General features: G+C 37.6%; 1 protein-coding gene across 1 annotated transcript in view; it reads left to right on the forward strand.

The window, feature by feature from the left end:
- The window catches only part of TUBB6 (tubulin beta 6 class V), a 95,478-nt gene that overhangs the window by 37,307 nt on the left and 30,469 nt on the right, over nucleotides 1-27,702 (forward strand). The window contains exon 3 of the mRNA XM_044067367.1: nucleotides 3,592-3,702. Within this exon, the coding sequence (XP_043923302.1) occupies nucleotides 3,592-3,702 (111 nt within the window). The remainder of the gene's footprint in view (nucleotides 1-3,591; nucleotides 3,703-27,702) is intronic.

Consider the following 27,702-nt stretch of genomic DNA (forward strand, 5'->3'; position numbering starts at 1 on the left):
CAACCATTTTGTTGAGATTTGCAGAAAAAGATTTAGATCAGTAGACCAAGTATTTCTGACAGCATCTGACTTGCTGATGTACAGTAAATCCATCAGTATTGGGTTGGAGGATGCCTTGTATGCTAGACACATCACCTCTTAGCAGTCTCTAGGATACTGAGTATAGCGACAGGGCTTTGAGTCTGTCCATGTAGGACATATGTGTTTAGGCCACGTATCTAAGGTATCTCTATAGGGATTCCAGTTATTGTATGTGTCTGGACAGATACATGCCAAAGGGGTTATTAAATTCAATGACTGGCCTAGTGAGGGCTGAGTAAAGAGCAATAGTGACATTCCTAGATCTACACACAATTACTTTGTTTCTAAGCTATGCAATGCAGAAAGACTTTCTTACAACAATGGACACATATTGGTCAGAAGTTAGGTTCCCATCTACATAAGTTCCCAAATCCCAAACAACTGGGTCAACTCTTAGGGGCATATTGCCATTGTGGTAGTTCCCCAGAGAGATGACTTAGCAAAGAATATGATAATGTATCTTTTGGCATCTTGTTTCAGTGTATAATTTTGGCACGATTTATTTATTTGGGACAAACCTTCCTGTAGGATGGCTAAGTCATTTGGGGATTCAGTGACTACTCCTAGCTTGCAGTCATCTGCAGTAGATGCAAAACAGGAAAGGTCCCAGAACAGAACCCTGCGTGAATCCACAGGCGACTGGTCTCTTTGTGGTGGCAGCTTCCCATATTTTGAATTTCTGTGTCCTATCTGTGAGCCAACTGGCAATCCATAGGTGACATGGGGCTTTAATCCCAGTTTATTTAGCTTTCCTACTATGCCTGGGTAGGGAATTGTATTATAAGCTTTGGCCAGGTCAAGATATGTGGTGTGTACCATTTTCCTTTGTCCATTGCTCTGGTGAGCTTTTCAAAAAAAATCCAACAGGTTCAGTAAGCAAGACCTGCCCTTGATGAATCTAAACTGAGATGGGTCCAGTGTTTGGAGATTCCCTATCTCCTGAATGATCAATTCCATGATAAGTCTTTCCGTGGCTTTGCATATGAGGCTGGTCAGACTTATGGGTCTGTAATTGCCTGGATCTGTGGAAGGTCCTCCCTTATGCAGGGGAATTACCATAGCTGTTCTCCATTTGCTTGCTACAAAACCTGTAGGGAAGCTGACACTGAACAGTGTTGTTAGGGGAGTAGCTAAATTAAGCTTCATGCTATTTGATATGGACCCAGTGGTATTGTCAAGACCCATCAATTCAATATTTTTAGCTTTTGATAGGGCTTTTAGGAGTTGGTCTTGTGTGATAGTTGGAGGTGAGACAGTTTCAGGTATTTCTTGAGGGAAGGATGTAGGGGAGAGAGAGAGAGAGAAAAGAGAGGGGTAAAGTTAGAGTTGAATTCACTGGCCAGTAGGTTGGCTATATCTTCAGCCTCAGTGTGGGTAATATTGTTCACAGTCAGCTCAGTGCATTGCTGTGTTGTGGTCTTGAGATTAGAGGCATAACTAAAAAAAGACATAGATGCCACAAAGCTATAATCCTGAAGCTGTAGATGCAGTCCAAGACTTGATGTGGTGGTTAAGACCATAGGTTCATAGGTTGGTACTAGGCTGTTGGCCCTAGGGCCTATACAAGCCTAGCCATAACAATTCCCTGGCTATTTCTTCCCACAATATGTACAATATTTACAACAAGCAAAACTTCAAAAGATTCCTTGAGGTGAATAATGCAATAACCAAAATGTTACAAGAGACATTAAGCCCCGTAGACATGGGTGCCAGAACACAGTACTCGAGATGTGAATAGCAGGCTGAGATAACCACAGTAATAAATGCAGTGCAGAAAAGTATAAGTAATGCACCAAGGTGTGTGATGAGAGGGTGTTTGCAAACATAGACATAGAAAGTGGCTTGATGATCATCCTCACACCTAAAATAAATCAGCAGCATCAGCGTGAGAAATTGCAGACAAAGGGCTAAAACACTAATAAGATGGACATTTCTAGGAGGGGCACCTAGAGGGGCATAATTCCAGGGTACAGGCCAGTGGTGAGGCTGAGTCTGAACATTACGCTCATTTGGGAAACCATTTAAGGAGAAGTTGCTGCAGAAAGTGGGTAATGGGACTAGGAAACCATTTAGGGAGAAGCTGCTGCAGAAAGTGGGTAATGGGACAACTGTCATGTCAAGTGAAGAGATGCCAGAAAAGCTGAGACTATTACTTGAGAAAGAAGAGGGGGTATTATCACTGAAGATAGGCATAAGGAGACTGGGAGGACAGATGAGGGTTAGACATCATGGGTAGTAGCTAAATGGAGCTACATTTAGAATGGCTGAGAGGAGATATTATTTTATGGATAACATGGTTAGAAAACTGAACTGGTTATTAACAAGATTGTGGAAACAATAGATACCTCTTAACTGAAATGGGACAGATGGCATACAGGTTTACATAAAATGAAGGCAGCTGCCAGGGCTTTGTGCAACATACTAACAAATCAGTTTGACTTGTTGGCCTTTTTTCTGTCAGCATTGGATATTTTCATATTTAAATGCATTAAAGAATCTTTGTAAACAGAAAAGCAAGGCAACACCAGTGAACAAATGTATCTCTATTGTAATAAACTAATTTGAGTAAATGAGCAGATTCACTGGGCCGGAGAGATTTTTTTTCCCTGCTTTTTGTTTCATCATCTTGTATATAGTCATTTTACTCTGTCCAGATTGCTGCTACATTTGATGTAATGTTGTTTTTCAGCAAGTACACATATGTTTATTTTTCAGTAGCCATGTACCATTTATGAAGTATCATAACACAAAAACATGCACAACTTTAATAATTTCAATGCAAGTACATACAGGCAGGACACAACATACTTATTTCTGATGAAAAATAAAAAGTGTCAGTGCTCAGCAACATGGGCCTACCTGATTTAATAACTACTACAGATTATTTTTTTTTGTTCTCGTAGCTATTGACTAAAGAAATTCCTTAAGATAATTTGAAAAGCATGCAACTGCCAGGCCGGTGGTACGGCAAATTAATGTTTTGAGTGTGGGGCATTGAGTTACAAACCAGGAAGAAGGAAACAAGGAATACGATGCAGTCATTTTAATGCTGTCCTTGGGGTTGGGATCAGATATTAATGTATTCTAGGTTTCTGGTGACCCAGACAGGATGGGGTCAGTGTAAGGAATGAGTTTCTTTGACAAGAAACATAACAGTAAGAACCTTTGACAGTAAGGATTACTGCCATTATGCGTGCCAGCATAGTGATGAAAAGCTTGAAAGAAAAAAGAAATGCAGAGCTTTGCAAGGTAGAGGATGCTTTCATTTAGCTGACTTTTACTGCACAGAAATTAATGGAACCCATGTCTGGGAGGAAGGCTTTTACTAAGCTTGCTTTTTATTTTAGCTTGAGATACAAGGTTGCTATCTTAAACACTTGCGACAATGTGACAGATAAATCAAGCACTGTATTAATGTTTTTATATGGCTACGATATATGATACTGTAAAGCATGTATTATTTTGCTTTTAGGATTTGAATTAATATGTTATTTTTTTTTTATTTTACAGGCCAGAAATATGTACCTAGATCAATTCTAGTAGACTTGGAGCCAGGAACAATGGATAGTATCCGATCAGGCCCTCTTAGTCAACTGTTTAGACCTGACAACTTTATCTTTGGTAAGCACTAGATATGTGCAGGCATCACATAATAAATTGTATCTATTTATATAGTATAATGTTTAATTTTCATGTTAAAAGTGTAAATAACTGTTTGTATTGATACGTGCTGGCAGATAATGGAATGCCACCATTGTTGAAATATTTACTGTTGAAGCTTTATTTTTGCAGTAAAGCTCAGAATATCTGTAGTAAGTAATTACATATCTACACACATATAAGACTGTGATTTTTTTCACTTGCTGTGTAAATAGCTTTTTTGCAGTAACCTTTGTGTTGTCTCTCAAATATAAAGCACAATTACTAGCCTTTTTACTGTGTTGTAGTCTGACAATTATAGGTGGAAAATATTCCAGTCAGAAAACATCAATATTTTAAAAGCAGTAGATGGAAGTGAAACTAAACTTCATTGTCATTTTTCATTCTCCTCAGTGTAACAAATTAATTTAGTGGGGTTTTCCTAACAAAAGTTAAGTGGGCAGGCACATGCTTAATTTTAGGAAATATGAGACAGAAAAACTTTTTTTATGAGCAGTTTTACCCATTTAAAACTCATCATAGGTAGATGAGTTATTGCTATAGTCAGATTTCTACAAAGCCATTTGATCCCATAAACCACACTGTCCTGCCAGAAAGACTCCTGCATTTTACCTCTCATCATACCTCTCAACCTCTAAGAGCAAGAAATCTGGACAAAGTCATAAATAAAAGTGGGACAAAGGCCTAAAAATAGTGACTAGTTTTAAATGTTGCTCCTTATCACCTTAGAATGTTGATGAAATAACAGGTTTTTCATCGGCATGAATTTTCTGAAGGGTATGATGTCTGAAAGTCAAATGTCTATTATTATTTTGTAACTTAAATCTTTAATTATTTGCCACTAATTAGCCAGAAAAACACAGATTTTAATGGACCAAAAATAGGAGGTGAAAATCTGTACAGTTGAGAGGTATGCCTCTCATCCTTCACATATGAACTGGTTCCCTTCCTTCACATATGAACTGGTTCCCATCCTTCACATATAAACTGGTTCCCATCTTTAACATTCTCATCCTTCACATATGAACTGGTTCTCAGCCTTCACATATGAAATGGTTCCCATCTGTCACATATGAACTGGTTCTCAGCCTTCACATATGAAATGGTTCCCATCTGTCACATATAAACTGGTTCCTATCTTTCACATTTGAACTGGTTCCCATCCTTCACATATGAACTGGTTCTCAGCCTTCACATATGAAATGGTTCCCATCTGTCACATATGAACTGGTTCTTAGCCTTCACATATGAAATGGTTCCCATCTGTCACATATAAACTGGTTCCTATCTTTCACATTTGAACTGGTTCCCATCCTTCACATTCTCATCCTTCACATATGAACTGGTTCTCGTCCTTCACATATGAACTGGTTCCCATTCATCACATATAAACTGTTTCTCATACTTCACAAGTGAACTGGTTTGCTAGCCACCAACACAATTTTTGCCAGCACACCTGACTTGCTTATGTGGCTACATTACACTTGGGAACACGTCATACTCTTGTAACTGACATTACCTCTTTAAGACTAACCAATCTCTCAGAGTAAAGATAATCGTAACTCCAGATCTAACACTCACAGAAATGTAATTGTGATGGTAATCGCTTGGCAACTGATTAAGGTTGTTCTTCAAGCAAGCCTGTACTTTTACAAATACTTCCTGAAACCATCATTTTGAAGTATGTGTTGGGCTGTTTTGGTATGTACTTGAAATAAACCTGGATCTTCAGTAATATTGCCTAGTCTTAGCCCTACGCATAATCGTAACATTAACTGAGCATGTTTGAAAAAGTTTACCCTGTAATATCCAATACATTTCTACCCTGGTATTTGTTTATATATCAAAATTTCATATATAAATGTAACATTAAATAAAACATGTATCACAGTAACTGAACATGTACATGGGTGGTAAAATGGGTAATCACGAAAATATACATACAGTAACATGTGTTTTATATAAACTGAGATTTATATTAAGTACACAGGTATAGAGATGCTGTCATTGATGCCTGGTGCATTAGATGCATCAAGATGTAGCTGCCAAAGGCATTCCCTGACTTCTAATAGAGTTTTTAAATCTCCCCCAAAGTCCCTTTTCGGCAACTTATCTATCACAAAAAAATATATATTTTTTAAATTAACATGTCTTGCTATGATTAAAAAGGGCATTGGTAGTTTTTTTTGTTTTTTATATCCCTGTTGTGTTCCAATATTCGAAGTTTAAGCTTCCTTGTGGTCATCCCAACATAAAATGCGGTACATGATAAACATGTAGCCACATAGATTACCATCTTAGTATTATAATTGCAATGTCCTGGGCACCTAAGTGTCCTCTTTAATTGCTGATCTGTACATATGGTCCGTAATTTATATATTTGCACACACTACATGTACCACATTTACTCATTCTTGTAGATCTATTGTCCTGATGCATACAATTTTTCTCAAATAATTATTTTAAATTACAACCTCTGCTGTTAATAATTCTAGGAGCTGGGCCTAGTGCATCCTTGATTTCTTGGGTAAAGACACTATTCCAAACACTATTCATGATGTTCCTAACTAATTCCTGTTTGATTAAACTCCATAACCATACCAGAAGAAATTTTGATTGGAGTTGCCTGTAACAGAAATATGGGCAGTATGGTCTTTTCTCGTACTATCCAGTAGGATGGGCCTAAAATCACAGTGTCTTCTATCTATCTCTATATTAAATTTATTAAGTAGTTCCATTGGATATCCTCTGTGTCTAAACATATCAATCAGGTGTAACCTTTCAGCTTGGAAAACTGTTTCCTGGCTTATTAATCTGGATATCCGTATCATTTGTCCCTTTTGTTAATGTGTACTGACTCTGAAGAAACCCGATTGTGGGTGAAAGCGCTTAGTCAGTGTGAATTTTATATTAAAGCTGACGGATACTCTGAAGCGGATCTGCTTTTTCTTACTAGTTTCATGTTTTTAGAAAGCATACTTTATCAGTACTTTTAGTTCTTGCTATACAGTTTATCATACAAATAAAAATATTGAGCTGAAGGGGGGAGGTTGGATTCATGGCATGACATTGATTAGCTTTACAATCGAATCAATCATTGCAAAAGCTTACAAGATCACTGTTTCACTACTTTATTTATTGCAGTCTGATAACTTTTGGGCTGGATAAATGACCTCTTTCAGCCATGACCTGGGCTTCAAGGAAACATCTAACAGAACTGACTTACATTTCAGAAGTATAAGTATCATTAAACAGGGCAGCCACGGTGGTGCAGCAGTTAGCATTGCTGCCTTACAGCAAGAGGTTCTCCAGTTCGATCCTTGTCTGGGGTGCCTTCTGTGCGGAGTCTGCATGTCTTCCTGTGGTCGTGTGGGTTTCCTCTGGGTGCTCCGGTTTCTTCCCAAAGACATGCTGTAGGTCGATTGGACACTCTAAATTGTTCCTAGGTGTGAGTTTGTGTGTGTGTTCCTTCTGTGGAAGGTTGGGTGCTGGGCTGTCAACTCAACACCGTAAAACTCCACTGTGGCGATCCCTTACCGGAAAAAGCCGAAAGAGGAAGAAGAAGAAAAAGCATTAAACAAAGGTAGTACTCATATAGGTAAAATAATTTTTGATAGCAGTAGGACTGACATTTAGAAAAGTTTACATTAGTTACAGCAAAAGAAAATGAATCTTTTTCACTTTGAATGTGATCTGTCTCAAACCTATGGAGGATTTAATGATACATATTTTAAATATAAAATTAGTAGTTTTGCAGTATCTGCTTCACATTATACTGCAGTCCATGAGTAAGTGAAACATGAAAAAGAAGATATGCAGGGAGTTAGGCACAGAATAAAAGGAACTTTGAAAACATTGCAGAAGTGGCCTAATGTGTGGCAATTTAGAGTTAATGCCAAGAAATGCACCTTTACAAAATCCAGGGAAAGCCTGCACTTTGTAAATGTAAAAAGAAATACTGGCAAAATTATTTCTGTTGACTTTCGTGTGGAAATTAATTTGAGATGTTTAGAAAAGCTCTGGGCATCCTGCGGTGTATAAGGAGAAGCACCCTCTGTGGTATATAAGAAGAAGCACCCCAAAAAACAAAGAATGAGCTGGCAGTTCCTATATAAAAACAGTTGATTAAACCACATATTGAATATTTTACTCAATTTTTGGAGACCGTGTCCTTGCAGGAAACTAAAATAGGAATGACACATTCAGAGGACGGCCACCAGTACATGCTATGTTTCATAAGCCTTGTGAGGAAACAGTAATGAAACTTAACTTGTACCTTTTTAAAGAAACTAAGATGGGAGATATGACAGAGGATTTTCTGAAGTCATAGTGGAATTAGTAACACTTAGAAAACAGTGAGTCAATAGGAGAATAAACTGCTCACAGAAAAAGGAAGGGCACAGATTGGGAGAATAGGAAAATTGACAATGAGGAGAGTGTTTATATGAGAAGGTATTTTTAATGACAGTGATTTTGACATATGGAGCTGACACCAGTAGATGCAGGTAGATTCCACAAAAGTGGAAATTCAAGGTGGTGTGGAGCAAACATAAAATTATTTTGAAGAGGAATATATATGATACAAAATAAACTAAAACCACAGGTATTTCATAGTGTGAGTAAAAAGAAGAGAACGTAGCTGACACAGTCCTTATTGGCTGTCAGTTTCTCAAAATGGAGGTAGATTTCAAAGTGGTGTGGAACAAACATATATTTATTTTGAAGAAAAGTATACCTGATGCAAATTAAACTACAACGCCAGGTATTTCATAGGGTGGGTAAAAGGAAGTGAAGGTAACTGACAAAGTTCTTATTAGCTGTCAGTTTCTCAGTTTCTGTATCAATAGTGCATTGTGTGTTTTTAGCTTAGAAGGGCATTCTTTTTCAAATTCATCATTTTTGGTGTAAGTACAGCCTTTTGTATTTGAACATTTCATCAAAAGTAAGCCTCACTTGCTGCAGCTGACAAAAACAGAAGATACTGGAATGGTGGTGACATGTTGCAGCAATGAATGCAGCCCAACCTCCTAAAAGAAAAAGAAAAAAAATGCATCCACTGAACATATTGAATCCTCAGTGGCACATGGCCCTTTTGAAATTTGCTGCTCAGAACAGGAGTGCAATGAGCTTTTATAACAGGTACTTTTTTGGGTGGGTCTTTTTCCTGCCTGTTTCCACTAACCATCTGCTGTCAACTCATGGACGTAGAATTGGCTCATTCATTCTACTTTAGCTACTGGGGGGATGGCTGAGTGGAGAGAGAGATCATATTTAATTATTTATTTAACATTTGTTTACCGGGAAAGTCCGACTAGGACAGAGCCCATTTTCAGCAGAGGCTCAGGGAGAAATGCTCCAGATGCATGTCTTTGTAACATGGGAGGAATCTGGAGCACCTGGAGAAAACCCACACGAATGCAGGAAGGACATGCAGACTCCACACAGGGGGCACACCCAGATGAGAATTGAACCATAGAACCTCCTGCTGTGAGGTGACCATGCTAACCGCTACACCACCGTGGATAGGCAGAATAGAGCCCTATCTGCCCTTTGTGGGTTTAGCTAGAAGCAAAAATTGTATCTCGTGAACATGATCTTCATCTGTAAACTTCATTATTCTCTCACTTTATGGAGACAAATCATGTCTCATTTCTTCTCGACCCCATCTTGTCCTTTGATCCAATCTGGGCATGGGGAGGGCAGGGAGAATCTTACACTTAAGGTTGCAGTTGTTGGTGTAAAAACTTCACATATGCCTTATTGTTATCTAATGATGGCAAAGCCCTGCGGAGGTTAAACGACATGTCCATATTGTTAAACAGATGTAGAGGACAGTCCAGGGTGATAGGCAACTAAGATTTGCTCCTTGATTTTAAACAGAAATTACTATATCTTCTGAGAGGTGTTCATTTTTTCTGTGATGTTCTGTTGGGTGTCCAGGTCTATTTCTAGAAATGTTGGTTGTAACAGTTAAAATTACTTCTCTGCTGCCTCCCATTATTAAATGCTGAATGTTTTCATGCTATTGGGGAATGGAAGACGAATTACACAGGATGCAAGGTTGATCAGCTAAAGACACCCATGGTAGCTAGAAAATGTATTTCTTGGACTTAGAGGCTGCATAACTCTTCAGTGTTAGCTGACTGGCACACCTTAGTTAGGAAGTACTATATGAGGGAGACGTCACTGTCTTCCAGGAGGGAAGCATTTTTATGGTGGTCTGGGATTGGGCTCAACTTGAGGTACTTTGATGTTTGCTTGCTTTCCTAACCATGCTCAATCTAACAAGTAAAAGTATGTCATAGTTTGCACTTGATTCCAGTTGTAAACAAACCTAGTTACTAAGGGTTGATGTGTTTGTATTTCCTGATTTGTTTGAATGCCAGTATATATACTGAGCCTAACTGGAGTTATTTTCCATTCTTTTTTCTTTGTTTTCTCTCATACTCCATGCCATTTTATGCATATCTTTTTATGTTTTTTTTTTTTTACAAATAGATTTTTTTTAACAGTAAAAAGGTAAAGCAAGCAGCAAGTATAACTGTAACTCACAGCAGAATTAAAAGTAGGCATTCTAACTTCGTAGAGAGATAAAACTTAAATTATTCAGTTAGAGGCCAGGCCACTGGGGAAGCTGGCGGTGAAAATGAAAGGACTAACGAGGCAGTTTCTAATTGCTTATCTCAAGGGACAGTAAGGGACCCTTGTGTGAGGAACACTGTTCATCTTGGAATCCCTGTTGGAAGCTGGATAGCAAACAGAAGCAGCTGATTCTAATGGGGGAAGGCATTTTGAGAGATGTGTCACTCATGGAAATGGGCAGAATGTCCTTGGAATAGCCCATAGCATGCGCATCGCTCTGCCGTCATCAGACATGCAAAAGGAACGTTAGGGTTAAATCAGGAAAATTGTAGCTACTGCTTGATAGTCAAATGAGATCAAAGTAAAAAAAAAAATCTTAAAATAATATAATAACAAAATGTATCTGTAACAGCATGAGGGATAATTAAAGGATGCAGAATTCCATATGGGTGTGTGATAGTGGGAAAGGTGTGACAGAGTTAAATCTTAGACAGTAAAAGAAACACAATCAATAGTTAAAGTTTAACAACTGAGCCAGACGTTATTGATGTAGCAACACGAACACTATCAGACTGGTTTGTAAATCCTTCAAAAACAATGCCATCATAAGTTGCGCAGTTATGTGTCCAATCTAGTGGCAAATTTCAGTTCTACAATAAAACATGCCCCTGTAAATGTATATATACAAGATGTTACAGATGGGAAGGGAAATGGGATTGGAAATTAAACATGTGAAATGGTTTTATCTACTCAGAGTCTGTGGCATAAGGTTCTTCTTCCTACAGTTAAGAAAACCAATGATTCTTAAGTGTCTTCCATTGTGAAAATTTGCCTTTAATTTTTCTTGATTGCATTTTATTGGTACATTGCTTAATTCACGCCACAGCCGTTAAAGATATTTGATTTTGTGCTGTTGAATGAAGATATTTCAAGAAAATTAACACAAAGTATATGTTTCCTGTTTTGGCTAAGGGCAATGAGATTCTTACTGGACTGTTCCAGGAATCCAACTTTACCACTGTTCAAAGATGGGCTACTCTTTAAAGACTATCTGTTGGAACAGTAGGCAACTTTTCTTTACGTAGACATCTTAGACATTGGTTCTACAAATATTCCCACTGGAGAAAGCATTCAGTTCTCTTCTAGACCTGAGAACCCTGTCTTTAGTCCTCAAGGTGGAAGGAATCTCCTCCCAATGAAGATAATTTCTTGTCACAATCATAATCCTATATTCATGCAATGAAAAATGTTTACTGGATTCAAAAACCTTTCAGCATTCTAAGAGTCCTTGAACAGTTCCTAAGAGACAGGCTGTCTGAATGCAGATGCCAGCTGATCTGTGCCCATGGAACTTAGCCTAGAATCACTTTATAGTGGTAAGGGCATCGGCCTCCTCCACACTGCTAGCTGCACTTTTGTCAACACATAAAATGAGCCCAGCACTGACCCAGTAATCCAAGAACCTCAATCCTCACCACTGGCATAGTGAGGTACGTACACTCTGGGAGGATGACAAGTACATACTTTCCCTTAAGAGCACTCAGAGATCAAAGTCAGTTTGTGGCTGGTTTCTCCCTTGCTGTCCAGATCCCCCAATAAGACTCCTCACTCGCACAGCTATAGGGTTGAGTCCTTAGCAATGGTTCCAAGCCAAGTCCTCCCAACACTCATTCTATCCAACCACTGCTTCGTGTCCCTGCCCAAGTAGCTCACACACACACACACACACACACACACACACACACACACACACACACACACACACACTTTGTGATTTGATTTATACACAAACACACACCTGGGAGAGGCTGGCACAGGTTTACTAGCTATGCTCCCTTCTGCCCATACTATAAGGTAGTTATCACTACCATCAGAACCCCTTATCAGCTACTTTAAGGCCGTTGCCAAAGGGTGTCCAATCCTACTTGTAATGTTACTAGTAATCCAAATGGTAGTCTGACCAAGAGCAAGGCTATTTAGGAGTGGCCTGTACAGTGTCACCACAGAGATATGCAAGTACTTTAAGAGCTTAAATATTTCTCACATATATCTGTCACAAAGATAGTTTTAAATATATTTAACAATAAATAATAAAAGAACAAGACAATACACAGTAAATCAACACAGTAACTTCAATGTTCCGCACTTTCCTTGCCAAATTTCCCCTAGTTAGTATGAATATCCACCTCAGGTCTCACCTGAAGAGTAGCCATTGGCTTAGTGGAACTAACCTGCAATAAAGTATAAATAAATAAAATAAGTAGATTATGCAAAAGCACACAGGCAAATTGTATAACTTGACTAAGTATATAAATTCCATTAATAAATATGCATAAATTCCAAATAAAATATATTCATAAGTGAAAGAATAGACTGTGTAGTTTAAACTATAAGAAAAGAACAAAATATAATTGCCACAATAAATTACTACAATAACTACATTGAATTTCAACAGTATGCAAGCAAGGGAAAAGCTTTACTGTTACAGTGACCACTCCTCAAAGTTCTACTGTTATGATATGTACTTTAGACACACACATAGCTGTGCTATTTTCTTCTCAGAGGGTCACTGTGACAATAACCAATAAAATATGGGCATATCCCCAAGCCATATTTGGACATATCTGGAAGGCCGAGAGTTACATTATCAGTTATTTTACATTAGCCTCAAGCCATGCCCTGTGTAAGCTACTAATATAAAGCTGTAAGTGGCTATGTGAGCAGAATTCAAGCTACAACTTCTTTTTCTTGGAGGATAGCTACAACATAGCAATTAACATACCTCACTGACATAGCCAGAAAATGTATAGCCTCTACTTTCTCACTCCCATCTCTCCTGTATGCTGCCAAAATTTTCACTAACTTTCAAGTCTCACAACTGTCCAAACTTGGGCAATGTTATAACAAAATAGCCAGATTTGCAGAAAACTATAACAATAGAACACACCAATACCTAGCACTCAGAGTCAAACTGGTTAGAAATACCACATCAACTAGCTCCTTCTCAGCTACCTACTGCTCTATTAGCCAGAAAATTGCCCAGCCCTTAACAACTTAATACACCACTCCATCAATAGGATTTTATTCTAACAAAAAAAACACTGCAACCAAATCATCTAATACTGCAGGTGATTCTCTGAATTCAAACAGTTTAGCTAAACTATGGAAATACATGCTACTACCACTGAAGTCCATTCTGAATGCAAACTCATTTAAAACACAACTAAAACTTCAACTATCAAATCAATTAATCTTCTTCTGTACATCTCCAGGATACATGCCATTGTTATCTTCAGCATGCCATATCATCAAGCCATTTCTATTCATTCAGAAACCTGAGCCTCACAATCTGTCTTCACCAATACCTGAACAGTTTTGTGACACTGGTCACCCTCCACCTGTATACTTCTAGCATAAACCTTACGATAGCCATGTATATAAATGTCTATGTACCTGCTTTATTCCCCACCTCTTAACTACAAGATTTATATTTTTTGCCCTACTGTGTTCCTTCCTTTACCTCCATTACTTTAAAATTTTAAGCACTAATCACATGATCTATTAGTTATCTGAAAAACCCACTTATGCACTTCTTCAAATGCTCAATGTTCACCAATTTTTGAACAATAGCACAACTTTTTTCTTTCACCATGGAATCTACAAAGGACACAATACACTTTTTAGATATCAAAATCACTAAGGACCAGGTTAGAAAAGGGTTTAATTCAACTATATACAGAAAACCTACCTTTTCTAATACCTTGCTACATTTCGAAAGTTGTCACCCCCCCCACACCAGAAAAAATCACTTGTTAAGGGGCAAGGGGTGAGTATAGCAAGAATGGTCAGTGACTTTGAACAATTCATTAATGAAATGGATACTCTCAAATCCATGTTGATCAGGAGAGGTTACCCTGAAGTTTTTATTGACCCTATTTTGCAGAAAGTTATCAACAAAAGAACCAATAGGTACTTTGTTCCCTTATTGTGCATTAATGTGTCAAACACAACCACCATGCACATTTTTGATGGTGGTTTTGGTAACCTTAACATTGGGGTCACTGATAAAGGTTTCAACAGGGCTTTGATTTTGACATTCAGTCCTGTTTTCAGTGAGATAAAAGATATCATTAACAACAATTGGTGCATACTAACTGATATGAAAGAAAGTAAAGTGGAAATGGGATATAGGCCATTGGTGATTTATAAAAGAAGTTCAAACATCAAAAACATTTTGGAAAGGAATGCACAGAAAAGTGGGGGCGGTTCTATGAGAAGATGTGGACACTGCCCCCAATGTTGCCATATTCTTGAAACAAATGTTGTGCATATTGAAGGGTATGGAAATGTAAAACTCACACAAAAGATCAATTGTATGACACAATGTTTGGTATATAGCGCTATTTGCCAACACTGCAGTATGTTTTACATTGGAAAAACAAAAAATGCATTTAATAAACGGATTTACCAACATACCTACAATATACATAAGGTTAACTTGTCTAATGCCCTAGCTAGACATGTCTGAGCATAGTGGCCACTGTTTCAGATTCTCAGGTTTGGAGCAAATTATTGATAAAGATATGAGGGGTGGGCCCAAAGACATATGGTTGGAATATAGGGAGTTGGTTTGGCAACTCCATGTTAATGCTACCAGTTCTCCAGGTCTTAATGAGACCTTTTCTGTTTCTAATTATTTAAAACTAAAATCAGAATTTTATATTTAACAAAAGGTATGAATACTTCAGTAGTTTCATGTATTTATATTACATAATATATTATATTATTTTACGACTTGTTTTGATAATTTAAACTAGTTGATGTAGTTAGGTATTTATTTATGGAATGTTTGGATTGATAAGGTTAATGCAACAAATATTTTATTTATTCAAATGTTCATATATTCATCGTATCATTTATATTTTGTTTTGAGACTTATTCAAACATCAATTGATGTAAATGTATTTAACACATGAATTTTATGATAATTATTTATTTTATTAATGTATAGTTATAAGAGTTTTGTACATAGAGTCAATTTTCACATATTTTTTAATATGAATTAATTGTGTAATTAAATGGGGAGGGGTGTGTTTTTCAGCACCATGTGACTATCAAGGAAGATATTTAAGTGTGCAAATAATTTACTAAGTGTTTTTGATGAAGTCTGAGGCTTAAGGCCGACGAAAGTGCTTAAATTAATAAAACTTGCTGTGGAACTTCATTTTTGGATCCTGCTTCTGTTTTGTAGATTATTTAATGTTGGTTATGTATATTTGTTTAAAAATGTTTGTAATATGTTGGATCTTTTCTCAAAGGTACTCTGATGAAAAGGGTTTTTTGACTAAGCCCATTTGGACAAACCTGGTAAACAGAAGCAAAATTAAATATTTTTTGGTAGAGCATATGGAAAAGAAGTGACCTGTATAGGGTTTTATGATTATATTAAGAAAAATGCCATGTCATCATATAACTGCAAAAGAAAACATAATAAGAAATGGGCAGATATTATTTTACTTCCTATTTTGCTTAACTTGTTGACCACATTTGCTGATGAATGCAATCTGGGTGCATTTATTGACTCATCAACTGATAACTAAGGAGCTCCAGCAATGGCTGGAATATGCAAGTACCTGTTGTATCAAAAATGGTCTCATGCTAAATACAAGAGTACAGTGCAGTACATCAAATAAAGATGCTCCCACTTCATATATTAGTATAGGTACTTCTCTACAGATGGATACAGTCATAAGAGACCAGTGTGCTTATGTGGATAGCTCTTTCTCATTCAGTCATCATTTTCAATCGTAGTCGGGAAATTTTTCTCTATCTGGCTCAGTTAATTTTCAAGGGAATATCTTCAAGATCGAAATAGGTCATCCTACCACTATACTCTTCCCTTATCAGAGTGATCACCTAACACAGTGCTCCCTTTGGTATGCACAAATCTAAATATATTGCTCAACTGGAAAGGCCCCAAAGATTTCTTAGAAAGTTAAAGGCCTACCTAAATGCTTGAAACATACAGATAGATTAGTATGACAATTACCTTTACTAATTAACACATTAAGTAATTGCCAAGTCTCCCTGAATGATATTGGTACATCCATGCCAGGCAGACTGACTGAAGCAAGACTGGCAGCTGTATTTAGTGCCATTTCCATGTACAGGCTTTATCAAGGTACAAATAATGTTTTAGACATGCTCTTTAACTGATTTGGGGTCTTTTGCTATTGCTCTTGACTTCCTGGTGTCTTGTCTAAGAATGTTAACTTGCCAGTGGTATATAAACTTTCACATAAACATGGAATGCATTGTGTTAGCTGCTGTAGTGTATGGTTTTGTCCCAGTTTTATTTTACCCTGTCTTTCTCCAGTGGCAGTATTATTTTGCAAAATGATTGCTCTAACTTCCTAGAAGAGACAAAATATTGTGTGTTTGTGTCTCTCCATTTCCCAAATTTAGTCCTGAAACATGGTCAGCAGAATGTTAACAGCAAGGTATCATTTTGATCTTCAACAGCAGTGAAATCGTATGAAGACTGAATTCTTCAGAAAAGTTCTAAACTATTTTAGTAGGTTGCTTGCACATATTTCCAGACTTATTTGCCACCCCCATTTGCTTAGCAGCCAGTTGTTCTGAAGAGAATGTGGACAGTCCTTTTAGGAAGCAGCTGCCTTGGCAGCTGACATCTTCCCATCTTCCCAGTGATAATTAAGCTGAAAATGTCTTGCATACTGTCTGAAACTGCATACTGTCTGATCCATCCCTGTCATATCATTCAACAGCAAAGAACGCATATTCTTTGGCTGCTTTTTAGCCCTATTCGTTACAAGGAGAAATGTAGCCCTGTTACAAAAATGATCTAGTGGCAAAAATTAGTGAGGAAAGAATTTAGTGGTTATTTTTTTCTTTTGTTTTGTTTAAATTGTACTATTTCATTTTACGTGAAAGTGGATTGCTGCTGTTTGCCTGTTTATAATTGTTTTGCGTGATTGTTTACTTATCTACTATTAGATAACCATTTTGTTAACTTTTAACGTTAAAACTAGAGCTCTCTATACGTCTTTTTATATTATTTATCAAATGTTAGGTGACAATCCCTATGCATGATTTTCCTTGCTGTTTTTGTAGTACAGTATTTATTATGCCCATGCAGAAGAGTATGCAAGGACGTGACATTGGTTAGCCTGAGTTTCCCTTCATACCTACTTATTTTATTAATGTAAGCTAAGTGCAGACAGCTACAGCTCTTCATCTCTAACATTTTCCACAAGCAGCTAAACACATTCTTAGCCTTCCAAAACACTGTTTAAGTTACTTACAAACACAGAAAACATGTAACATATCTTGATTTTTGTTCATATTTTTCTGACTTCTCCCTCATCTATTGAAGTTAAAATTTTCTTTTTTTTCTTTGAAGCTTGACTTTTCTTTTGAACTTCAGTTGAAGTCCAGGTAAAGAGTTTTATTACATGCTAGCACGTGCTTGCTTGATAGTCGTTTAACTGTCATCAGGTCGATATATTGCCATATAAGTATAAAGAGTACTAGCAATGTTAACTTCCGCTGAAGTAGTCAAGCGAAAGGCAGAAACCAAATATGCAGAAATAAATTAAAAAGGCCCATAACGTATGTCACTAGAGTTGCATCTGTTCTATTTTTATTGGTTGGCAGAATGTTTTGGCATAAGGCATCTACTTCAGGGTGAATAACAGGCAAAAAAAATTTAGCAGCTTATTTTAAACAGAAAGATTGTTTTTGTCGTTGATATTATATGGTGTTTCATTATATTGCATGAGATGTATCTTCTTTTTGACTTGAAAAACACAGTTTTGGAGGCTTCAGTCAGCACTTGGTTTTCTTAATGTTTCCTTACATTACACTGGAATATTTTTTTGTTTTACTTGCTTGCCTTCCTGTCTCTACTGCTCCATCCATGTATTAAGAGTACATATGTAGTTCAGAATTCTAAAACATCTAAACATGGCTTACCATTAACTAGAGTTATGTCTGAATTAGGTCATGTAGCAGAACTGCTGTTATTCACCACAAAATTACACAGTATGTAAGAGGAAAGTACTGACATTGGTTAACTATGTGTTTCATAATGACACATAAAACTGTGAGATGTGAAACTGTTTTGTCTTCCGGAAGCTGTGAAGGGGTGTGTGTGTGTGTGTGTGTGTGTGTGTGTGTGTGTGTGTGTGTGTGTGTGTATACAAAGTGTACAAGCACATGAGCTGAAGTGAACTAAAGTATTGATGCCTTGCAACATGTAATATAATTTAAATTGGGGTTTAAGAGCCCGGCAACTTCTGTACTGACAAAACCATACAAAGGACGCTGACAGCTGCATGCTGAAGGAATCCAGCTTTGCCTTTTACAGTATGTAACATATTACCAGAACATCAGTACATAGAAGTTTAGGATCTTCTGGGGATTAGAAAGATTAATGCCTTGCCAGGACAGGGTCAATTTTTATGCATCTGTATTGTTCTTAGAAAGTGCAGCTGAAAAAAAAATGAATGCAGAACATGTAAGCAGTCAGATCAGAGGAACTGCAAGACATAAAACGATTTGATTTCTAAATAAGGGGAAAAAGGGAAATTAGCCAGATAGGTACATACATATAAAATCTTAATAGCTGAGCTACATAACCTGTCAAGACCAATACCATCTGTTTACTAAAGCAAGTATATTTTTTGGCATTACTTAAATTATACTGAACATAGATTGTTTGACTTCTCTTTAAATGTATTATAAGTTTCAGTGGTTTTGTAGTTCATTTTGTTGGAATAAATCCAGGTTTGTGTTATCATTTGAGAATCTATGTAACATCACAAAAGTATTTCTTCAGACATAAAAACATCACGCTCATTTTTTATAATGAGGTAATAACGGATGAGAATTTAGAAATGCAGGATGCACATAGTACATAATTTGAAAAGAACTAGTGATCATCAATTATTTCTGTAAATAGTTTTATGATCTTAATAGATGAATACTTTTAAAGCAACTTTTTATCAGATTGCTACCTTAAGTTTAGATTTCAGTGTTATTTATTTTTGTTGCATATTTTGATATGTGCTTTTCTTTCATAAATGCAGACTCATCGCAAGATGTATGGCATTAAGAAATATATCTGGAATGTAATAGTCCTTGAAAATTTAATCAGTTTGGGTACACCAGAGTTAACCCACAATAAGGCAGATGCCATACTGTAGCTGAGGCAGTGTGGAATCCTGATTAGTCCCCTAGTTACTGCCCCTATAGTTACTGCCCCTAAAGAACAAAAATAATCGCCCACTGTTAACTGAGAACAGAAAAAACCTCTTTCAGCACTAGGTAAAAGGTAAAGAGCTACTATGATCTACAAAGTAGTTATTTCCTATGTTTAGTACAAACGGCAGCAAAGAGTTCAGTAGTCCTTTATTACAGTTCCTAACATGCATGGACACACACACACACACACACACACACACACACACACACACACGCACACACACACACACACACGCACACACTGCATCTGCCTTGCAGGGACAAATCAGCACCTCCTCCCGCAGTGCTTATTGGACTCCCTAATAGCTTCCACCCAGGGTAGCCACCCACTTTTCCTCACATTGTCTGTGGCTTTGGACAGATGTCCGTGAGAACTATATACATAATATTGTACTTTTTCAGATAATGTGAATCATCAAATTAGCTTCAGGAACACAACATCTTAACAAATTTTCAGTGCAGTAATTTAATATGTAACAGCACAGGTGGACTTCGAAGCTCACCTGACTTTTTAAGGGAGTGTGCTGAATAACATAATTGCAAGGAGATACACGTAATAGTAATCTGGATGACTACTTGGAATGTTGTCTGCTCATCCTCAATTGTTATATTATGTTATATTACGCTATATTATATTACATTACATTGAATTAATTTTGTTTTTTTGTGACTCTCATCCAAAGGCAATTAAAATTCACTGATGTTAATAATATTGACATCTATTCATGCAAACTTGGATCTTTATAAACTATTGTTATCTATTCAATGGTAGGAGCATTATAAGTCTTTTGCAACGCCACTCACAAGGAAAACACAAATTCTTATGACTAAAATGGTCTACAGAAACCATCCAGTGAAATGGTGGCATACATCTAAATCCAGCTCCTGTATCATAGTCCACATCTTCCAAATTCTTCTCAAAATGTTTCTCAGTTGTCATCATGAATATATGCATTTTGAATAACAAATGGGCACAGTTAGAAATCTGGATATATCTCCATAAGCTAAAAGTACTTGCCATTCCAGAATCATGGCTGTAGAATAGTTTCTGGATTTCCCCTTATTTTTCTTTCAACTACTTTACTTTATGTTCTTTAACAATAGCCCTATCTCTACATCAGGAAGGAGATATTAACTGTGATTCATGAAGAGGCCGATCTACGCCCATCTCTTTTAGTCCACAACAATGTTACTGACATGAGTCCCAACTGGACATTAATTCAATGACTGATAGGTGGTCTTGCTAAACTTTATTTTGCCACTATTTAGATCTCTGCTCCTGCCTCTGTATCTGATTTTGAGAACATCCTAAAAATCATTTCTAAACATTAGTAAAGACAATAATGTATCTGTGGTGAACTAAACCTTAGCTGGAATTCTTTTCTGAAAGTGCTATTAGATAGATTACTTCACACTTAGCATCTCTGTAAGATGGTAACAGATGTCATCAGACTAAACTCTTGTTACCAAAAGCAATTCCTGTATTGATGCAATTATTACAGTTATTCCAGTCAAACTCTCTGACCTATAATTTCTCCATAATGACTTTTGTGAATATAACTCTGTTCTGTCCTTTTGGTCTTTTAAAACTCTGCAGCCACCTCCTACAGTTATCATATCCCAACTCTTTCACAAATAACTTTGAAATACTCTTATGAAATGCACTTCCTTTGACTGACTTGTCACCAGTTTACAGTAGTACTGATCTTACTACTAATGGTGAGTCTCAAATATTCCTGTATTCTATGGATCACCCCTAGTGTGTGAACATTAATCAAATACAGTCATGATGCATGGATAGAATGGAAAAGGGGTATAGTGAATACCACCACATTCAGTTTTTATCAAGTGTTAAAGTGCACTGCTCATATCAGAGTCCCACAAATGACTCAGCTAGGAAATTTGAAAACCGTCTGGAATGCAATACATTTACTTAACATCAGTAATCTTTTTCTCAAAATTTCAAGCCAGTTCACACATATCATCAAACCTGAGTAAAATTAGTGCTAATATTGCTTCCTCTCCAACTACTCTTTCAACATTCTTCAGTATTACTAATAATCTCGCACAATTACTCCCATTATATAGAAAAATCTTGACTTTCCCCACTTTTACTTCAAATCTGTGTCCAGTAAAGTAGTTGAGAAATATGTTGCAGAAGTCAAATACACATTCAGTCCACTGTTCCTCTGTCTATATCCAAGCTATTGAACACCAGGTCTAACTTACAAACAAAATCTGTAGCCGATATCCCCAGCTGTCCCTACCTTCTGATATTCTTCTTCCCAGTCTTAAGCCCTCTGTAATTGTAAATTGCTTATGGAGCCACATCCCAAAACAGTCTTTGACTTCACGCCCATAGCAAGGCTTTGCCCCATAGCAAAGATACGGAAAAAGCTATATATAAACAGATTCTTGAGTATATTCAAACCTACAACCTCCTATTGGTAACCACATGAAATGTCAGGACCTGCTACAGCAAGTTCTGAAAAGTGGAGACCGAATGATCGAAAAACAGACTTAACGTATACTAAATCCCAAGATGGCATTTCTTGGAATATTCCCTTTTCTCTGAGGTGTGGAGATCTCAGAGTTGTTATATATTAGATTGAGGGGGGTATCATTTGAGAGGTCAGGGGGGCTTCCCCCCTGCAAAAAAAAGTTTAAAGAAGAAGAAGAGTGATTTTTCAAGATTCATTATTCTCCAAGTATTCAGCCTTTTTTTTGTGCTTGTTTGCACTCTATTTCGAGTGCCGACATTTCAATAGGGAGCTTATAGCACACTAACTGCTGTTTTCATCCTTCAGAAATTTACCGAAATATAGAAAAAGCTTTTTTTTTTTTTTTTGACAAGACCAATTTTCTTGTATCTGAAGGGTAGGTACCTTTTTAACTGATAGCCACAGCCTTCTACTTTTCAAGTTAGCTAGTAATGGTTTCTGTTTAGCAGTTTATAGTGGATCAAGTTTGGCGTACGTGGCAGGGCCTTCTGTGTGTATATATATATATATATATATATATATATATATATATATATATATATATACACACACACAAAACAGTCTGTCCATCTCTAGTTCCCTTAACATGGGTGTTTCACAAGGTTCTGTCTTAGGATCCCTACTGCTATCTTTATACATTAACAGCCTTCTGTGGGAGTTGCCATACCTAAATATAGTACACTGATGGTATAGTATTTATTACTTCCAACAAATTGCCTTATCACCATTACTTCTTGTGTACTATTTTGTGAGTCAGTTTGCTATTCAATAAGTTGCACAGGGGTTAACATTTAGCTAGAAGAGTTTTTCTATGATATCTGGGTGTAGGATAGTATAGAATGCCTTTGCAAGATCCAGATATTCATTTTTTACTGATTTCCCTCATCCATTGCCTCAGTTACCTTTTTGAAGAAGTCAGCCAGGGTAAGAGAGTAAGACCTGACCTTCATGCATCTGAACTTTATTGGGCTGAAAGTCTATAGGTCACCTGTATCCCTATTTATTAGTGCCATAATGATCTTTTCCACAGCCTTACAGATGAGGCTGGTCAGGCTTACATATTAGCCCCACCTTTGTACAAGGGAGTGATTGTTGCTGCCCTCCATTCATCTAGCATTTCATCTCAACTCATTCTTCATAGACTGCATAGCTAAACTATCAGCCTCCTTCCCACCCCCCTCCTCCACCACCACCCCCTCCTGCCCCAACCACCACCCAAATCATCAACCTTCCTCCACATCCTTCTGTCTCAAGCCCATTCCCACAAGCAGTATAAAAAGACTTCTCAAACTGAAATCCTGTCGCATTGCACCCAATAACCTTCCACCCACATTCATCAAACAATCTGCAGGCAGCATTGCCTATCCCATCTCTATTCTTATAAATAGATCCATACAAGAATCATACATACCTTCTATCTGATGCCATGCTTACATCATCCCCCTCTACAAAGTTGGCAAAAATACTGATACCACCAACTTCAGGCCTATTGCCATCCTTTCCCCTCTTTCTAAAATACTAGAGAAAACAATACAAGCACAACTCATGGCACACCTAACACTAAACAATCTCCTCTCCCCTGTCCAACATGGCTTCCCCCCTGGCCACAGCACCATGACTGCCTTTCTTTCCTTTCTTGAAACCATAAACCTTGAATGCGACTCAGGCAGGTTCGTATCCACACTATTCCTACATCTGTTAAAGGCTTTTGACACCATCTCACACACCCTACTTATATCCAAACTCTCCACCCTACACCTCTCTCACACCACCATCACCTGGTTTTCCAGCTCCTTGTCCAACCGCCAACAAGCTGTCCAATGGAAAACTTCAACCTCCCCCTTCCTTCCCACACCCACAGGTGTCCTACAAGGTTCTGTTCTTGGCCGTCTTCTCTTCTCTTCAACCTATTCATTAACAACTTTCACCAATACATCCCAGACTCATCTGTCATCTACTATGCAGATGACTCAACAATCATCTGCTCAGCCGTCTCCCCCTCTGAGCTCCTAGAAAACCCAACTAGTTTTCTCCAAAACAGAAACCTGGATGCAGTCTAACCGTCTGGCACTAAATGCAAATAAAAACAAACTGTTCTTTTCCCTTACCAAAGACTCCATTGACAAATCCACATTCACCATACAGAGCCAAAACAACACCCTCCTTGAAATTTTTCCCATCACCAAGCTTCTTGGCATCATTATTGATGAAGAACTAAAATTTGACACCCACATCCACTCCACAGTCAAGAAAATCCAACAAAAGTTTTATCTCGTCTACAGACACAACTGCTTCCTAAGCCCCTCTACCCATCAAACTCTTGCCTTGCATCTACCTTCCTGCTCCCCTCCCTTATGTTTGTTGCCCCTCTTTTCACCAATCTCCATCTTGGCCTTCGGTCCAAACTTGAATCCTGCTACCACAAGATCTCCAAATTTGCAATCATTTAAAAAAACTCATCCCACCACTGCCACTCCCTCCTCACCCTCAACTGGCTTGAACTACCCAACTACCTCAGTTACCCACAACTCAACATTGCTCACAAGCTCATCTTTAAACCTGCCAACTGCCCAGCTCTCACTCCTTTCTTAAAACCTTACATTCCCAACCTTTCACTCCAATCCAAAAAACAAAATCTCCTTCAGGTCCACAAACCTGCACAACCTCCTGGCCATCTACCGCTGTCCCACTCCTTAGCTAAACAGTGGAACTGTCTCCCCACACACCTACACAACCTACCTAACAATACATATTTAAAATCTCAGCTACTCTGTCATCATTCTTCCAAATGGGAATGCTCTTGCCACGCTCCAACTTAACCCCCCATTCCACCTTGCACTAATGCATCCAACTACCTCTACTATTACTTCATCCCACCCAAAACAAGCCCTCCCCTACTAAAAACTAATTTTCTCTCTAATATCTATTGTACTATACTCTCCAATCTCAAATATACTATTACCCTCTCCATGGATAATATTTTCCTGACCTACTAATGGCTAGTAGCTATATATTTTGAAATGTTAAACCTACAATTGAGTTTATAACAAAAATATTCACTTTATGTAAATGTTAAAATTTCTGTTTTGAATTATGTATTTTCATTTTTGTAACATTGTGACAAGCCAGTTGGAAATATCATGGAGCTTATCTGTAAATGTTTAATTAGCTGTATGAACTATGTCCTTTTGTAACATGTGAAATGTAACTTGCAATTATTGTGGAGCTTTTCTCCCTGGGCCTCCACTGAAAATGGGCTCTTCCTGGCCCAGTGGACTTCCCAAGTCAACAAACTTAAATAAAATAAAGTAAATCTGGCACGTAACCTGTTTTGAGGCTGATGTTGAATATCCTCACTAGGTGATCTTTCATGTTTCAAGCTAGCCAGCAGGCAGCCTGGCATTGTCAAGATCCATAGATATAGTGTGCTTGGCTTTAGATAGACCCGTGAGAACTTGTTCACATGAGGTTTGAGAAGGGGGTACATCTGGGTATTTGATATGAAAACACCGGAGAGGAAAGGGGAGGTACGTTTGAGCTGAATTTGTGTGTTAATACATTGGCTATGTCTTCCAGGTCTGAATATGTGATACCATTTACTGTTAGCTCTGCACAGTGCTGGGCATTGTTTCTGAGCTATTTAACCTCATATTGCACTTTGGTGATTTGATCGGGATCCAGAGTTCCTTGTTTAGTCTAGCAAGAGTGTTTTTGGCATCTTAAGAGTTAAGAATTATTTTTGTGAGTAATGAGTTTTTACTTTTGTTATAGAGCCTGTTTATGTTAGGATTCTACCATAAGGGTTTATTTTTAAAACTGGCATTGTATTTATTTTTCAGGGCACAGATGCATCTATGCAACTATTTACACATGCATAGAACTTGGTAGTAAAGGACTCTGCGTAAGCAGTTATTATCATCAAGATGGAGTGGGCTTTTGAATCTAGTCAGGTCATCACTCAGTTTAGCATATTAGCCTTTGTGTAATCTATAAGTACTGAGGTATTGTAGGCTGATTCAGGCTTTAATCTTAAGGTAAATGTGACTCACGTGGTCATATCTGACCAGGGGAAAATGTTACAAGAGGCAGGGAGTGGAGCTGTCCCATATCGGTGAAGACCAAGTACAGGACATTTATCTCCCTTGGCTGGGGTGCAGACTTAATGGTCCAGGGAATTTGTATTTTTGAAGTCTAAAAATCTCTGGGCATACATGTCTGAGGATTTTATTTTTTATGTTTTTATTTTACATTTGTTGGCCGGATGACTGGATGCATGTCCATTTTCAGCAGAGGCCCGGGGAGAAAAGCTCCATAAAGGAAGTATAAGTCTATCAGGATAGTTGAAGTCCCCCAGGAGAATGGTGTTTGTCTTAAAACACAGGGACGCCATACTGATTAGGAGGAGGTATAGGCCGAGGGGGACATGGAGAGGCTCCTGTGGTTAGCTATGATGTGATAAGGGGGTTTTGTTTATAGTAAGATGGATGTGGAGGAGTTCCAGGTCTGGAGGTAAATTTTTTAAAGGGAATTGTCACAATTTCCATAATGAATGTAAATAACCGGTTCTTAATGAGTGGAGTCATCTGTTTACCATATACAATATGAAATTTTACAGTGTTTGATGCAAAAAGTGTGTTATGTTTCTAATTTTGTTGACTCACATCACTCCATGAAAACTTCCTTGAAGCCGAAAAACTCCTGACATGACATTATGAAAGACAGAACCCACAATGCCTCATTGTCTACATGAGTGTATAAGCTACTCTTTTTCCATGCTAAGTGAAGCAACAGATGAGTTCTGTATCCTAGCAAGACAATTTGACAGCTATGCCTCATAGGAGGAACATTGTACATTAAAAATGAAAACATGTGAGGATCTATTATTGAAATGGAACTTCCATTGAATGGCTGAACATTAAAACTTGTCCATCGAATGTTCAGTAAACATTCATTTCATTTAATTGATGGGGAAAGTAACTAGTTGGCTACAACTTTGCTGTGTGCCCCACTGCAGTATTTTAAACCCACCCAGGTAGGGGGTAATGTCTCCAATCCCCCAACTATATATACCAACTCCAAGACCTTACTACAGTGGGAAAAAGGGCAGATGGGGAAGTGGTGACCATCTAGTTACTTTCCCCGTCAAACATTCGCTGAATGAACGTTCGATGGCTAGGTTTCGATGTTAAACCATTCAATGGAAGTTCCTTTCAATGGCTGAACATTGACCCAGTGAAACCATAATGTAAATAAGCATCTGCTCTTTTAAAGAAGTATGGTGGTTTTTATTACCCAGAATGCTTTGCTGTTGTATGTAAACCATTGGTAGTATCTAAGTTGTTATCATTTTGTGAGTGTGGTCATAAGGAAAAAACTGATTCAACAGTGAAACTAAAATATCAACAAGCATATTAGTCGAATTTGATCGAAAGTTTGTTTGTTTGTTTAATTTAACTGTTGAGGCTGCCCACTAAAGTGTGCTAGCCTGTGTAACTGATTTATCACTGTTTCTGCATTTTCTGTGTGTTTCTATCAAAAAAACAAAAAAACAAAAAAATAATCCTTGTTTCCCGCCTTCCTCGACTAGTTTAGA

Source organism: Protopterus annectens, chromosome 3.part1 (assembly GCF_019279795.1).
Source record: "Protopterus annectens isolate FY-2018-M chromosome 3.part1, PAN1.0, whole genome shotgun sequence".
Taxonomy (NCBI): Eukaryota; Metazoa; Chordata; order Ceratodontiformes; family Protopteridae; genus Protopterus; species Protopterus annectens.